This window comes from Trichomycterus rosablanca, chromosome 10, assembly GCF_030014385.1.
Source record: "Trichomycterus rosablanca isolate fTriRos1 chromosome 10, fTriRos1.hap1, whole genome shotgun sequence".
NCBI classification, from domain to species: Eukaryota; Metazoa; Chordata; class Actinopteri; order Siluriformes; family Trichomycteridae; genus Trichomycterus; species Trichomycterus rosablanca.
The window spans coordinates 21,971,602-21,986,764 of NC_085997.1; the positions used below are offsets into that span (position 1 = coordinate 21,971,602).

Consider the following 15,163-nt stretch of genomic DNA (forward strand, 5'->3'; position numbering starts at 1 on the left):
TACAATGTCTTGACTCATTAATTAATTGACTGATTATTTTAGTACAGTATTTATTACATTTTTCATTCTGATCAGGTTTTCAGCGGGTTTGGAGCATTCCTGGAAACATTAGGTGTGAGGCAGGGACCAGTTTATCACATTACAACACACACATCCACTCATTTACTTACACCTGGAGGACCTGTTAACAACCTCATCCACACACATACAAACTCCTCACAGAAAATTATTAGGTGAAATTTAAACCCAAGTCTGCAGGACCTGTATGCTCTGCACTAACTATTGCACCACTATGCCACCCTAAATGTGATTTGTGTATTGTGTTGTCTGCTGGTCTCAGTGCTTTGCAGGTGTTGCAATTTTCAAATCTAACAAATGGATCAAACAGTTAGCATTGAGGTGCCAATTGCGCCTGCAGTGAAGAAGCTGCAGGTGTGCAGGGTTGCAACTTACGAGTCTATTACCAACTCTCATTTAATCTGATTGGTCAGGTTGCAGCAAGGTAATAAACTAAGCAATTGCTGTTGGTGTGGGTGTTGCAGGTGTGTTTAAAAGCTGTGTATTCTTTCTTAAAAGAGTTGAACTACTGCTGTTTGGTGGTGAACATGTACCATGGGTAGTAGTTCTAGCAAAGTAGGGCTATTTCCAGATCCACCAAAGAAACCTGGATATTTTAGCTTTATTAAAATCAGCTCTGGTAGAAATAAGGACTTTCATGAAGACTACAGCCTGAATAAAAAACAGCCTCAATTGTGGAGTCAACATGGTGCTGGTGGTGGTGATAAAAACAAAGACTCTGAGATGATAAATAGACATGTGAACAAAAAATCTCATGAGGAAATGTTTAGGACAAGATTTGACCCACGCATCACTGCAAGGTACTACCTATCTAATTTACCTTTACGATGAATGTATGTATATTTTTTAATTGATGTGACAGGCAACACGGTGGCTCAATGGTTAGCACTGTTGTCTCACAGCAATAAGGTCCTGGTTTGATCCCCAGGTGGGGTGGGCCGGGTCCTTTCTGTGAGGAGTTTGCATGTTCTCCCCGTGTCTCTGTGGGTTTTCTCTGGGAGCTCCGGTTTCCTCCCACAGTCCAAAGACATGCGAGTAGGGTGAATTGGAGATACGAATTGTCCATGACTGTGTTCGATATAACCTTGTGAACTGATGAATCTTGTGTAACGAGTAACTACCGTTCCTGTCATGAATGTAACCGAAGGTGTAAAACATGACGTTAAAATCCTAATAAATAAATAAATTGATGTGACATTTTGATATTAAAATCTTAAACCACATTTAATATGTTTACGTTCAAATATTTGGAATGTAACTTAATTCTGGTGCTGTTTTTTTGATGCTTAGACGTTAACATGCATTTGGATGATTCTGCGTCACAAGATGATATTACTGGTGCGAAGACATCACCCCAAGGCTTAAGCCCAAACCCATGTGTTTCTTTCATCTGGATAAGCTGCTTTCTTTTTTGTTTATCTCATGTATTAATTAACTTACTTATTCATTTTACACCAACCAAAACTGGGTCATTGTCTGTAAAGAGTTTAGCTGCTGTTGGGCAGTAGTATCTCAGTGCTAAGGTCTCTGGGATAGCAATCGTAAGATTTGTCGGGTGATGGCTGACACTGCGCTCTGACTCAGCTCTACCCTCAGTGTTATTAATTAGTAATCTACCAAAATAATTTCAGGGCTGCTTCAGTAGCAACAGTGACATTCAAACCCCCAGTGGCTCATCTGACTCACTCACGTTGCTCTTACCTCCTGTTATTAAATCGCTTTATAGTTTAATTGTCAGTGGTTAACCTAGAAAGCCCTTAACTGAAGTTAAGTTTCTTAATAAAAGTAATTTTGGAAGGCATTGCATGTCTTCGGTTAATCATAAATCTCATGACATAGCTGATTTTCTTTAATTTAGTGCCCTTTTTATTCTAGGCTGTGTATGGTTTATGCTTAAATATAGCAAAGCCCTTAAAAAATAATTCCACGTTTTAATCTCCTGCTGTTATAACTCTTTCCAAAAGCACATTATCTTGTCCTATTTGTAAGCTGCTTTCATATTTGTAAGCCTCTATCCTCCGCCTGCCTTTGGCTCAGTGTCATTTATCAGGTAAATGTGGCATCCCAGTGATGTGATTAAAACGAGTATCCTTCTTCAATAGTTCAATTCACAGCAGGAGCAAAAGTATTTAAAACTTGGACATGTTGTTGAATAGATTTGTTACGGTTCTAAAAATTGAATTAGAGCTTTGCAGAGCTTTCCATGCACATTGTGTAGAGCTGTTTGACCTAGCAATTGTGTGTTCAATGATTATAAAAGGTATAAATTATAATTAGCCAAAGAGCGGGTTATCTGTGTCCAGTGTGTGGCTATGCACAGTAATTAAATACTACATTTGCTGGCATTTTAGTATAAGTGAGAAAGCAGGAGAGCTTATTTATGCTTCACTAATGTATGCACATGAAAAGAATTCATGCTAATAGTTACACTTTTCCAGGTATGACATAAAGGCTTTGATTGGTCGTGGAAGCTTCAGCCACGTGGTCCGTGTTGAGCACAAACACACACGCCAACCCTTTGCCATCAAACTCTTGGAGGTCAGAGATCATGATCAAAAATCTTCCCATGCTGAGCTCGGTGTTCTCAGGAGGGTCCGACATAGCAATATCATTCGTCTGGTGGAAGTCTTTGAAACGTCGCATCGCATTTATCTCGTCCTCGAACTAGCCACAGGAGGCGAGCTGCTGGATCGTGTAGTTTCTCGAGGATCCTTTACAGAACGTGACGCCACCAAGGCTCTGATCATGGTGTCCAGCGGCTTACGCTACATCCATTCCCTGGGAGTCATTCACCGGGACTTGAAACCAGAGAACCTGCTGTACTACCATCCGGGCCAGGACTCTCGTCTGCTCATCACTGACTTTGGCCTGGCTTGCTGGGGCCGGGACAGCCAGATGGTAGAAGATGATGATGTAAAAGCAGGGGGCAGTTGTGGAGCTGGAAGTGACCAAAAGATTGAGGGCTGTGCTCGGTCAGATAGGGCTGATAATACATTTGGGGACAGTGATAGTGCCAAAAGTTTGGGTATTATAGATAGAAAGGGGAAGGGCACTAGAGATGATTGGAGATTAGTCGATGATGGAAAAGTCAGAGATGAGAGCAGCCAGAAAACGGTTGAAGCCATTAGAGAAGATGGCAGGGGAGATACGAATGGGCATTTGAGCTCAGGAGATGAAAGGAAAATAGATGAAAGCTTGGGAATTAACAGGACGGGAGGGGGTAGTGCTGATATGGAGGATGAAGGAACCTATTGTACTAAAATATCTGGGCTGGAAAGAAGCCAGAGTTTAGAGATGTACAAACACACCAAGCCTAATACAGGTAAAGCAAGAAAAGATGAGGATATCCAAAAGAGACGTCAGATTTTACACACCACAGTAAATGACAGTAGACACAATAGAGAAGGTAGATATGCTAGAAGACAAAACAACTTTAAAATACCTCAGTCTATGGACAATAAATCTTCAGCTCAAAGGTCACATGACTGGGCATTGAGGACATTATGTGGCACGCCAGAATACCTGGCTCCAGAGATGATATCTGGAAAGATGTATGGCTGTGGGGTGGACATGTGGGCCCTTGGCGTGATCTCTTACATCTTGTTGAGTGGTTCTATGCCCTTCGAACAGCGCAGTCGACCTCGTCTCTTCACAGCAATTCTTAGAGGCAGCTACAGCTTCCATGGCCGAGTGAGTACCACGATGTCTGATGCTCTGTGTGTTTCTTACTCTCTGTTTCTATTTAACTGCAAGGCTTCAAGGTCTTGCCATCTGTGTAGGAGAATGGCAGGCTCAGGTGTGTGTGAGGGTTTGGGCTGTATAAAGGCCATCGAGGGATCTTTGTTTTTTTCTTTTCTTTTGCTGAATTATTATTCCTAAACCAGAACAGCATGAGAGCACAGCAGGTAGTGTTTGTTCAACATAGCTTCAGAGACCCAGGGTGTGTGCATTTCGTCTGGGTTTCCTTTCTAATACCTCAAAATTCCAGCTGGGTGGATAGGCTATTCTTAATTACTGCTAAGTGTGAGTGAGTGTGATTTAGTGAGTGTGTTATGATGGCATGCAATGGCTTTGCACAGATTTTCTGGTATAGACTTTGGACCAGCTGTGACCCTGACCAGGATAATTAAGAATAAAAACTTGTTATTTTTTAGCCTTATATCTGAAATCTACAAGTTTTGCCATATCTGAAATAATCATAGGTCTTTTAATGTTTCGATTAATAACATAATGCTTGGTTTCAGACAGTGTTGCATCCAACATCCACAACTTGCTATGCAGGTTACAGAGGTACAGACTACGAATTTAAAGCACTATGACACAAAAGATGTCACATCTAACTGCAATGCATTTGTCCCTTAAACATTGTACACAAATTGTATATAACATTCCTTTTGAAAGCTTTAACACAGCAGAACATCAAACTGCACGTAGGACATGACATGACTGATAACACTGCTGCTGCATAGTGAGTTCAATTATTCAGCACCTGTAACAGCAGCTAGAAGAAAGTTCATTGTTTTGTTGGCAACATTGCTGCCAAGCAGTATTGCTTGTTTGTGCTATTTATTTCAGTCACACACTCCTGTGTGTGTGCGTGTTTACTTGAATTTTGTTGCCAGCATGAGCAGAGAGTACAGAGTATAGTGAGAAGATTTAAATTGGCTCGGTAGGTAGCACTGTCACCTCACAGCAAAAGGTCCTGGGCTCAATTCCCAGGTGGAGCGGTCGGGGTCCTTTTTGTGTGGTGTTTGCATGTTCTCCCCGTGTCTCCTCTGGGAGCTCTGTTTTCCTTCCACAGTTCAAAGACATGCAAGTGAGGTGAACTGGAGATACAAAATTGTCCATGACTGTGTTTGACATTAAAGACTTAAACTGATAAATCTTGTGTAACCAGTATCTACCTGTCCTGTCATGAATGTAGCCAAAGTGTGTAAAACATGACTTTAAAATCCTAATAAATAAATAACAAAAAGAGGGGGTTCTTCACCAAAACATATTTACACTAATATATATTGTAAATGATGTTCTGAAACTTTAAAGTCTTTACAGACCTTTTTTACTGCACAACAGAAAATACACTCCTTAAGTAATAACTGCTATCTTTTGTTTATAAAATCAAACCAAAGTAAGTGTTTTAGTGCATCACATTATAAACTAAAATGACTAATTTAACTTTTTACTAGCCTACTTTATTTGCATAAAAGATTTTGGGTATTGCACCACCTGACATGTTTTGTTGAGTATTATGCAAAAATAAAAAAATAAAAATTTTATTTTAATAGAAAATATGTTTACATTAAAGCAGAATTGTAGAATTAAATTATACAAGTTGTGTTTATGAAAATATTTTAAAGTAAATTTAATAAAAATAAAAATGCATGTCATGTCAATTCAAATAGACTGATTAAATACACTTGTAAGTGTCATGTACTGTACGTCATGGCTTCGGGATTTTAATGACTATTTTTGTGTTTTAATTTAAGCAAAACGTACACATTTGAGGTCTTTTATAAGTTTATTTGAGGGGTTTTCTAAAATAAGACGAACTATAAGGTTATTCAACTTTGTGGCAAGTCCTTATAACTCCCTGTTAGATATTATGATTGACTATACCTGGTAGCTACTTTTTATCCAAATAGATGGGACAAGGTTTACTGCACTCATTAGACGGAGCCACTAGCTTCATAACATAACTCAGTACAGACCTTCAAAATTACATCATTCATACTTACAAGTCAGGAATATTTTTGCAGCTATGGTCCCAAGATGAGTACTTTTTGCCAAGGTTTGGAGAAAAAACTCCCAAGAATTGCTTAGATTACTCTGGATTTGGATAATCAAGAAAGCTTTCCATTGTTATAAGGCTGCTAAGCAAGAAACCACCTTAAGGCTAAATTAAAGTTAATTACTGTTGGTTACTCAACAAAAACAACTTCTGGGGAAAAGCTGCAGTAAATAAGAGTTACAGAAATTGCAATGACATACCATCATGTCTGTTTTAAGTGTAGGTAAACTTTAGACTTTACTGTATATATAAAAATTTGTGGTGAGCGGCCGGCTCGTCGTCATAGAAAGACAAGGGACATTCTCCCTGCTTGCTTAATCGGCCATGGGAGCGGGGTATCCCATGATTCAGTGCGCCCACGGGCCAGAACATTAATAAAGGTTAAAAATGGGTAATTGTGGAACTGCTGTAGTTAGGGCAGTTGTAGCCTAGTGGTTAAGGTACTGGACTAGTAATCGAATAGTTGCTAATTCAAGCCCTACCACTACCAGGTTGCCACTGTTGGGCCCTTGAGCAAGGCCCTTAACCTTCAATTGCTTAGACAATACACTGTCGAAGTATTTAATGCTCAATGAGATGTGTTTGATGTAATGTAGCGCATAGCACATTTTGTGTTCGTTTTTTAGAGATTCTGTAATTTTACCATTTTTGTTAGTTGTGTTGTGTTCAGTGACCATCCTGTATCGTTAGCTTGTTCAAGCATAGTGGGAGGGATCTGCCGTATATCAGATCTGGTCTCTTTTCCATGCCCTTGTAATTCACACTAAAATAATTCCAATTAAAAGAGGTGCCTCCTACAGTGAAAGAACAGAATGTTTTCTTACGTCTTGCTGATGCCATTATACTGTATATTCAGATACATACACTGGGCAAAGTCATTTAATTAACAACAGATATATTTAATAAGATGAATAAGAGTCTAGCAAACAGTACAGAGACTGATAGTTGATGGATGAGGAGGACTGAGTCAGTCATTCCTCTCTCTGCTTGTTTTTCTGGTGTGGGACTTTTTCCACTCTTAACAAAAGTATTAGTGATGCTTTGCTTTGCTGCAGAAATGACACAGAAATCCTTGTGATTTTGTATTTTACCTTCTGAAATTGTGCAGTGTCTATGTGACCTGAAGTAGAGCTCACACTTTGAATTCCATTCATCAGAAACACTTCTGCAATTGTCAATTTCATGGATGATTAATTGTAATTACTATGCAGGAGAGAGACTTTGTGCATTGAACAGGATAGAGTAAGTGTGGGATTGGGGAAAAAAATGCAGATTACAGTTGAAAACTAGATCTTTTGGCTTGCTGCTGGTTTTTTGAATGTGTTAGAAATAAGAAAAGATGACTTAAGTATGTATACTTCAATTGTAAAACAAAAGTTGTCTACATAACTGTGCCTTGCATGATAGTTTTTTTATTTTTTACATTTTTGGCATTAGCTGATGGTTCTATCCAAAGCGACTAACAATTTTGACTGAATACAATCCAAGCAATTGCTCAAGGGCCCAACAGTGGCAACCTGGCGATGCTGGGGTTTGAACCAGCAACCTTCTAGTTACGAGCCCAGTACCTTAACACTTGATTTTTCTCAATTTCTTCAATTTAGCAGACACTTTTATCCATCGTACATTTGTAAGTGAATACAACCCAGGCAAGTAAGGGTTAAGGGTCATGCTCAAAGGCCCAACAATGGTAATCTGCCAGTGATGGGGCTTGGCCTAGCAGTCTTTTCAAATAAAATCCCAGTAGTTAATCGCTGAGCTACTACTGGCATTTTGACTTTGTAAGTTGGCCACACTGGTCCTAATATGCATAATAACAATGTTAGTCTTGTCTTGTGAAGTAATATAAATAAAAATGATGTTTTCTCCTAATTTTCATAGGTAGCTATATGGAGTTCAGATAGTGCTTCAAACAGTGTCTGTAAGAGAGTCTCGATTGCATAGGCATCCAATATACAAAACTTCTTTCAATTTCTGAAAAGATGGGCAGGAAGTAAGATGCAGTTAAAAACAGAAAGCAAAGGGGGTGCTCAGTTTACAGAAATTTAATGTATTAGCCCACCAATGCTTAGATTTTGAGCACTTGAGTTCAGAGTATGAATCAAAGCTGTGCTATCGACGTGACTGGGCATCTGATTTGGCTCGGCGTCCAACAGGCTTAACTGGCTGTGCCTGAAGAAGAAGGGTCAACAGGGTTTATCATTGCTGCTGCAAATGTGACACCTGCATGCTGATTGGGGCACCTGTAAGGAGGATGCATTCTTTTCAAAGGAATAGCGTGGCTTTCTGTACAAAATATCAAAGTGATTCACATATTAAAGACTAAACAAAGTTTATATAGGATTTAAAGTTTTTTTACTTGATTATTCACTTCATAAAGTTATTCACTTTATTATTCACAGTTATGAATAATAATCCAACATTATATAAATAAAACACAAGCTAAATCTGGCTGAGCTGCATCAAAGTTAAAATAAAAAATAGCAGGTCTCAAGCAGAACCTTGTGGGAGACCATAATGCTCACTTTTATGCTTAAAAAAATCCATCGGTGTTGATAAGATTGAATGTCAAAACTGACCATGTCTTTATTGGCCCTATAATTATGGGCCATTATGAACTACAGGGAGTAGACGAAATGACACGCATATAAAGGAACGTGACTTTAAAGTCAATAAATTAAAATTGCAAACACAGCTAGAGAGGTACATTTTTAAGAAGCTAAAAACAAGGTGGCTGCATTAGTCACATAAACTGGGAACTTTTAAGACTGTTATGAAGAACATGTGAAGTCAGGGCACCATATGTCAAACATGGACAACCAGCATGAGTAAAGAGGAGCAGAGAAGATAAAAGACATGAATGAAGCTCTAGTCTTAGCCAAATTTTTTGGTGGTGTAGCATAATCCTGGACCCATGAGCAATAGAAAAAAGTAGTACTGTATGATAAGCTCTCGGGAAGGATTTATGTTTTGAGAAAGCCAACGGTTGTCTTTAACTACAAAGAGTGTCTTTAATATCTGCTGTGAACTGTTAAGTATGGTGAGTGATCTATGTAACAGACAGACATCTCATAAAAATCACATGATTGTTTTGGCTGGCTGTCAAAAACAAATGTGTTGTTATATACTGCTAGTCTACATGGTCTAGAGTTTAAATCAATAGCAACCTTTAATTTTCTTCAGCTGTGATGTTTTCTAACACCACCCTGAGTTTCAAGTGTTCAAGGTGTGTTGCAACCCTTTTTTGTCACCCCATTTTGAACATTTTTAGAGACACCATTAGGAGTATTGTCCAGAAGTTCCAAACAGCAGCAAACCTACCTGGCTTTTGGATAAAGCCTGAAATTTTAGCCATAGGCTCTCATCAGAACAATGAGGAAAACCCATGACCTAATGATGGATGGCAACCGTACGAAGATCACTTGACAACCATGGACTTCATACTCAGTGACGCACGCCACTTTCGACCAAGATGCACAGGAAGCGTCAACTTAAACTCACCAGAAAGAATTTGCATAGGCATAAGTTATGTGACAGAGTGGAACTGTTCGACCAAAGGGATCGTTGGTTTGTCTGGGACAAGAAAGGCAAGGTTTATGACCAGAAGAACACTATGTCCATGGTCAAGCCTGGAGGTGGGTCAGTGATGATGTGAGGATGTTTGTTGCAGGAATTGGCAGTGTTTAGAATAGAATAGAATGCCTTTATTTATTTATTTATTTATTTATTTTTTCCCCAATTTTCTCCCCTAATCTAGTCGTGTCCAATTACCCTGATTGCGTCCTTTATACTGATTTGACCCTTCACTGCTGACTGAGGATGCCTCTCAACTGACATACGCCCCCTCCGACACATACAGTCAGTACAGACTGCATTTTTCACCTGCACGAGTCAAGTTCATACACCGAGGGGCACTGTGTACGGAGAGCCACACCCCATCAGCATTATTCCTCAGCCCTGTGCAGGCGCCATCAGTCAGCCAGCAGGGGCCGCAGTTGCACCAGTTATGAGGACCCATGATCCGACTTTTTACCCCTAACCCTATGAACAACAGCCAATCATTGTTCATGCAACCGCCCAGCCCAGTAGGAAGGCAGAGCTGATATTTGATACGATGTATTCGAAACCCCAACTCCAGTGTGCTAGCGTTACCGCTGCGCCACCTGAGTGGCCTAGAATGCCTTTATTTGTCATATAAACAAATACAGATGTACAGTACAATTAAATCCTAGCTAAGGTTAAGGGCCTTGCTCAAGGGCCCAACAGTGGCTGCATGACAGAGCCTGGATTTGAACTCTCAACCTTTGAATTGATAGCCCAAAGCTCTACCCACTAGCCTACCACTGTCCCCTAAAGGGTGGTGGCCCATACAGAGATTGAACCTACAACCTTGTTATTATCTGCACCAAGGTCGCTAGTTTGATCCCTGTGACTTTACCATGTGACTGCCATTACAGAAATACCAAGGCACTTTCAGGAGGAACGTTATGAGCTTAGGTGGAAAAGTAGTTGCAGCAGGAAAGTCATAAAACCTCAATTAGCTGGAAGCTTTTACACAAGAAGAATGGGTGAAGATTTCACAAGAGAGGTGTTAGAAGCTTGTTAGCACTTACTGATTACGCTTAGAAATTATCAAGTCAAAAAGATGTATGTTATCAAAATCGCTTGTATGTATAGGTAAGTGTTATTTTTTGTTACTATTCTGCATTGTAAAATTTTTATTCAATCACAGACTGTTTCACAGTGTAGTAAAAACTACTGACATTTATTGACTAATGTTCCCACATTTAGATGGTGGCAAGGCGAGAATGCCATGGTGTTTGTTTATGTTGTAGTGTGTTGATTCTCTCGTCTTATCTCTGCTCCATTTAATTTGAAACACTATGTCAGGTGACATTTAAAAGTGCATTTGCAGCTGATGCCATAATTTAATGTTGTACATAGTCATATACTATATTAGATGTGATCCTGTGGATTTACTACCAGCAAACAAATGTATAGTGAAAAATGAACTGCTGTGAATTATAAGTAATATGAAATGTTGCTTGTGAATCACAACATGCAGCAGCAGTAATTTCTCATTAATGTTAGTTCATACATTACATTTATATACATTTTATGTGTTTTTCTCCCATTTTCTTCCAAGTTAGTGTAGTCAATTCGTCTTCCGCTGCTGGGGATCCCCGATTTTTTGCAGTTGAGGAGGGTATATTTCTGCTCACGCCTCAACCGACCCGTGCGCAGCCCTTAATGGAACCCTTTTCCACCCATGCACTCTGTACAGGCGCCTCTATCCGCCAATCGGGGTCCTTACACAGCGCTTGAAGACCCCGCCCACATATTACGGTCATCCCTCCCTGCAGGCACTGCCAGTTATGCCCGGTAGATGGCTCCCAGCCGACCGGTGGAAACGCCGAGTTTCGAACCGAGGACTTCAGAATCTCGGCGCTGGTATGCTAGCGGAATATCTCGCTGCGCCACCTGGGTGCCATTTGCTGGATTTTACTGGTATACCTGGCTACTTCTAGTGGCCAAAAGCACATTTTTTCATAGACTTGCATTTTAATTATTTATTAAAAACATATTTAGCAGGCGAAGATTTTTTACAATCAAAATTTAGTTTGTTGTTACTTTTAAAGTAGATATTTTACCACTGAATGTTTGTTTTGGGAAGCCATGTACAACATTAGGGCAGCATGGTGGCTCAGTGGGTAGCACTGTCGCCTCACAGCAAGAAGATCCTGGGTTTGATCCCCAAGTGGAGCGGTCCGGGTCCTTTCTGTGTGGAGTTTGCATGTTCTCCCCGTGTCTGCATGGGTTTCCTCCAGGAGCTCCAATTTGCTCCCACAGTCTAAAGACATGCAGGTGTCAATAAACTTGTGAACCGATGAACCTTGTGTAATGAGTAACTACCGTTTCTGTCATGAATGTAACCAAGAGTGTAAAACATGACGTTAAAATCCTAATAAATAATTTATAATAATAAATAATAAATGTACATCATTAAAGGAGCATTTTAGCAATGGCCATGGATTCCATTTTATGACATTTATCACTTAATATTGTTTGATTTGTTTGATCTCAAGTTCATGACACAGATTCTGTGAGATTATGAGATAAATTTGTGGTGTTCTGTAATAATAAGTTTTAAGCACTTTTAATGTGTCAGGTCCTGATTAAACATTTATTTAAATATTATGCACTGATAAATACCCCACTGCTCCTGGGATATTGCTGCACAGAGTAATGTTTGCCATAGTGATTTAGGTCCAGCTTTGCCTTTACTTCTTATAGTCTATCTCAGGTGTCTATCAATATCTTAGGTGTTGATCACATTATATTTTTACTACCAACTAATCCTTATTGTAATAAAGTAACTTCAAGGAAACAACATTTGTTCTTTTGTTATATCTATGGTTTGCTTGCTCTCTGCTGAAGACAGTAAACCTCTTTGTAACAATGCTACTCTCATGTTACTTTACTTCTTACAAATGTATGGTTTGTTTGTTTATTAGGATTTTAACGTGATGTTTTACACTTTGGTTACATTCATGACAGAAACGGTAGTTACTCATTACACAAGGTTCATCAGTTCACAAGTTGAATGTCAAACACAGTCATGGACAATTTTGTATCTCCAATTCAACTCACTTGCATGTCTTTGGACTGTGTGAGGAAACCGGAGCACCCGAAGTAAACCCACGCAGACACAGGGAGAACATGCACAACTCCGCAGAGAAAGGACCCGGACCGCTCGACCTGGGGATCGAACCCAGGACCTTCTTGCCAAATGTATGGTTTGCAATGGTACAGAATAGCACATAATACCAGCGTATATACATATTGTGTTACTACCCTTTCTTTAATTGAGACCAGGCACAAGTATGTGGTGTTTCCGCACAGGCACAGTTGTTAAAGCCTAAGGAAAGACTATACATGGTCAGGGTTGTATGTTATACTGTGTATTCATGCCATAAAACATTTGATTTTACTCTTAAATCTTCTATCTTTGTTATAATATTTGGGATTTTCTGGACCAGCTGGTTTGTTCAATGTTCAGTAGAAATAAAATGGAATGAAAAATGGGTAAAAACAGGCTGGCATTACAATTGCTACTCTTGCCAGAAGGTTTAATTCAAGGTTAGTGACTCTTACCAAATGTCTTTGTATAAAACACCTCATTACCCTACACAAAATAGATTCTTACATGCTAATTTAATACTTACACACCTTTCTTTCTTCCTCAGTCTTATAATCTTAGTCACATTCATTAACTAATTAACTAAATTATTAAACACTTCCTTTAATGAATCAGGAATGTAATTTAAAAGTGCTTTAATGTCCCTTCTCCTTGGCTGAACTACTTTCTAACATCTCCCTCTCATTGTTTTCCACCCAGCCATGGAGCTGCATCTCTAACCTGGCCAAAGACTTCATTCAGTGCTTGTTATGTGTGAACCCTGATCAGCGCATGACTGCAGAACAAGCTCTTAAACACCCCTGGCTGCTCACCATGGCTGCCAACTCCTCCAACAGAAACCTCCATCGGCCGATTTCAAGGAACCTCCGTCAGAGAGCATCTCGTGCCTCCAACCGTAGCTCCAGCTCACACTCTGTTCCAGAGTCAATATCTGCCATGAGCCATCGGTCAGACTGACGTCCTGAATCTTGTTTACTAGCTGGTACATCTCAGCACAGTGTTGCAGTGTCTGGTTAAAGTTCCTGATCTAAGTGTGGATGGATGGATGGATGGATGGATGGATGGATGGATGGATGGATGGATGGATGGATGGATGGATAGATAGATAGATAGATAGATAGATAGATAGATAGATAGATAGATAGATAGATAGATAGATAGACAGACAGACAGACAGACAGACAGACAGACAGACAGACAGACAGACACTTTATTTCTCCCAAAGGAAATTATTGATATATGTAGTTTATACTATGCATCAGAAATTCTCGACCACCTGTGTAGTGTGAGAGGTTTAGATATGCACCTTTCTCATTCATGTAGGTCTCGAAGGCTTTTATATCTCTTAGCCTGAGCACTCCAGCTACAAACTTAATTCCAACACATATAAGAACTGTGATTTAATAACTCTCTTGAATCTTTATTTAATATACAGAAATAGAAAGAAAAGAATGTTTTTACTGATAAACGTTGGTGTATTTTGTAAATATGAACACGTTTAATGCCTGCAGCACACTTTAAAAAGTTGGTACAGAGGCATATTTAGCACTGTGTTCCATTATTTTCCCTGTTAACTAGACGTTTTAATGGTTTTGCAAGTGAAAACCACTTGCTTGATACAAGACTTCAGCTGCTCAACAATCTGTGGTCGTCAATGACTGATTCTCCTTTTCATGCTGCACCATACATTTTCAATGAGAGTCAGATTTAGACTGCAGGCAGGCCAGTCAAGCACATGCACCCTGTGTCTACGAAGCCAAACTGTTGACCACAACATCATCCTGCTAAAATAACCACAGACTTCCTCGGAAAAAAGACATCGCCTTGATGGCAGCATGTGTCTCTCAAAAATCCCCTCACACATATGCAAGTAACCCATGCTGTGAGCATTGATGCACCTCTATACCACATGACAGATGCTGGTTTTTGCATCTTTTGCTGATAACAGTCTGGATGGTCCTTTTCATCTTTGTCACAGAGAACTCGCACCCATTTCCACTGTCTTTTAGTTCATCTAAATGAGCTCTGGCCCAATTTTCTCATGAAGTTTGACACAAAGTGGTGAGCCACCACCCTTTATTGCTTGTACAGACTGATCCTGTGGTGAATTATCTGTTTATATCCAATCACCTGCTTCTTATGGAATGTTTTAAAACCCTGTAACTTAAATTTCCAATCAACTTTTCACTGTTATTTTGCCATTTCAACTTGTTGTCTGTGTTGCAGAAATTAAATTTGAAATGTGGGCGCTCATGTGGCACAGCGGTAAAACACACTAGCACACCAGAGCTGACATTTCGAACTTGTGGGTACCTACTTGAACAACGATTGGCTGTTGTTAAAGGGCAGGGTGCCGAAGGGTTCCTCAGAACTGATGCAATTACGACCTTCGCTGGCTGATTGATGGCGCCTGCACAGTCGAGGGATAATGGTGATCAGGGTGTGTCTCTCCGTACACAAAGCTGATCTGCATATGAACTCACCTCGTGCAGGTGAAAAGATGCAGTCGTAACAGAGCGGGCATGTGTCACGTCTGTCCTCAATCAGGGTGGAAATCAGCATCAATAGAGAAGAAAGCGTAATGCAATAGGGTAATT

General features: G+C 39.8%; 1 protein-coding gene across 1 annotated transcript in view; it reads left to right on the forward strand.

Annotated features, from left to right (window-relative positions):
* Window positions 1-840: 840 nt before the first annotated feature.
* si:ch211-27e6.1 (serine/threonine-protein kinase H1) overlaps window positions 841-15,163 on the forward strand; it is a 52,572-nt gene continuing 38,249 nt past the window's right edge. Inside the window, exons 1-4 of the mRNA XM_063003937.1 lie at window positions 841-878; window positions 2,517-3,007; window positions 3,548-3,768; window positions 13,266-13,513. Of these exons, the coding sequence (XP_062860007.1) occupies window positions 841-878; window positions 2,517-3,007; window positions 3,548-3,768; window positions 13,266-13,513 (998 nt within the window). The remainder of the gene's footprint in view (window positions 879-2,516; window positions 3,008-3,547; window positions 3,769-13,265; window positions 13,514-15,163) is intronic.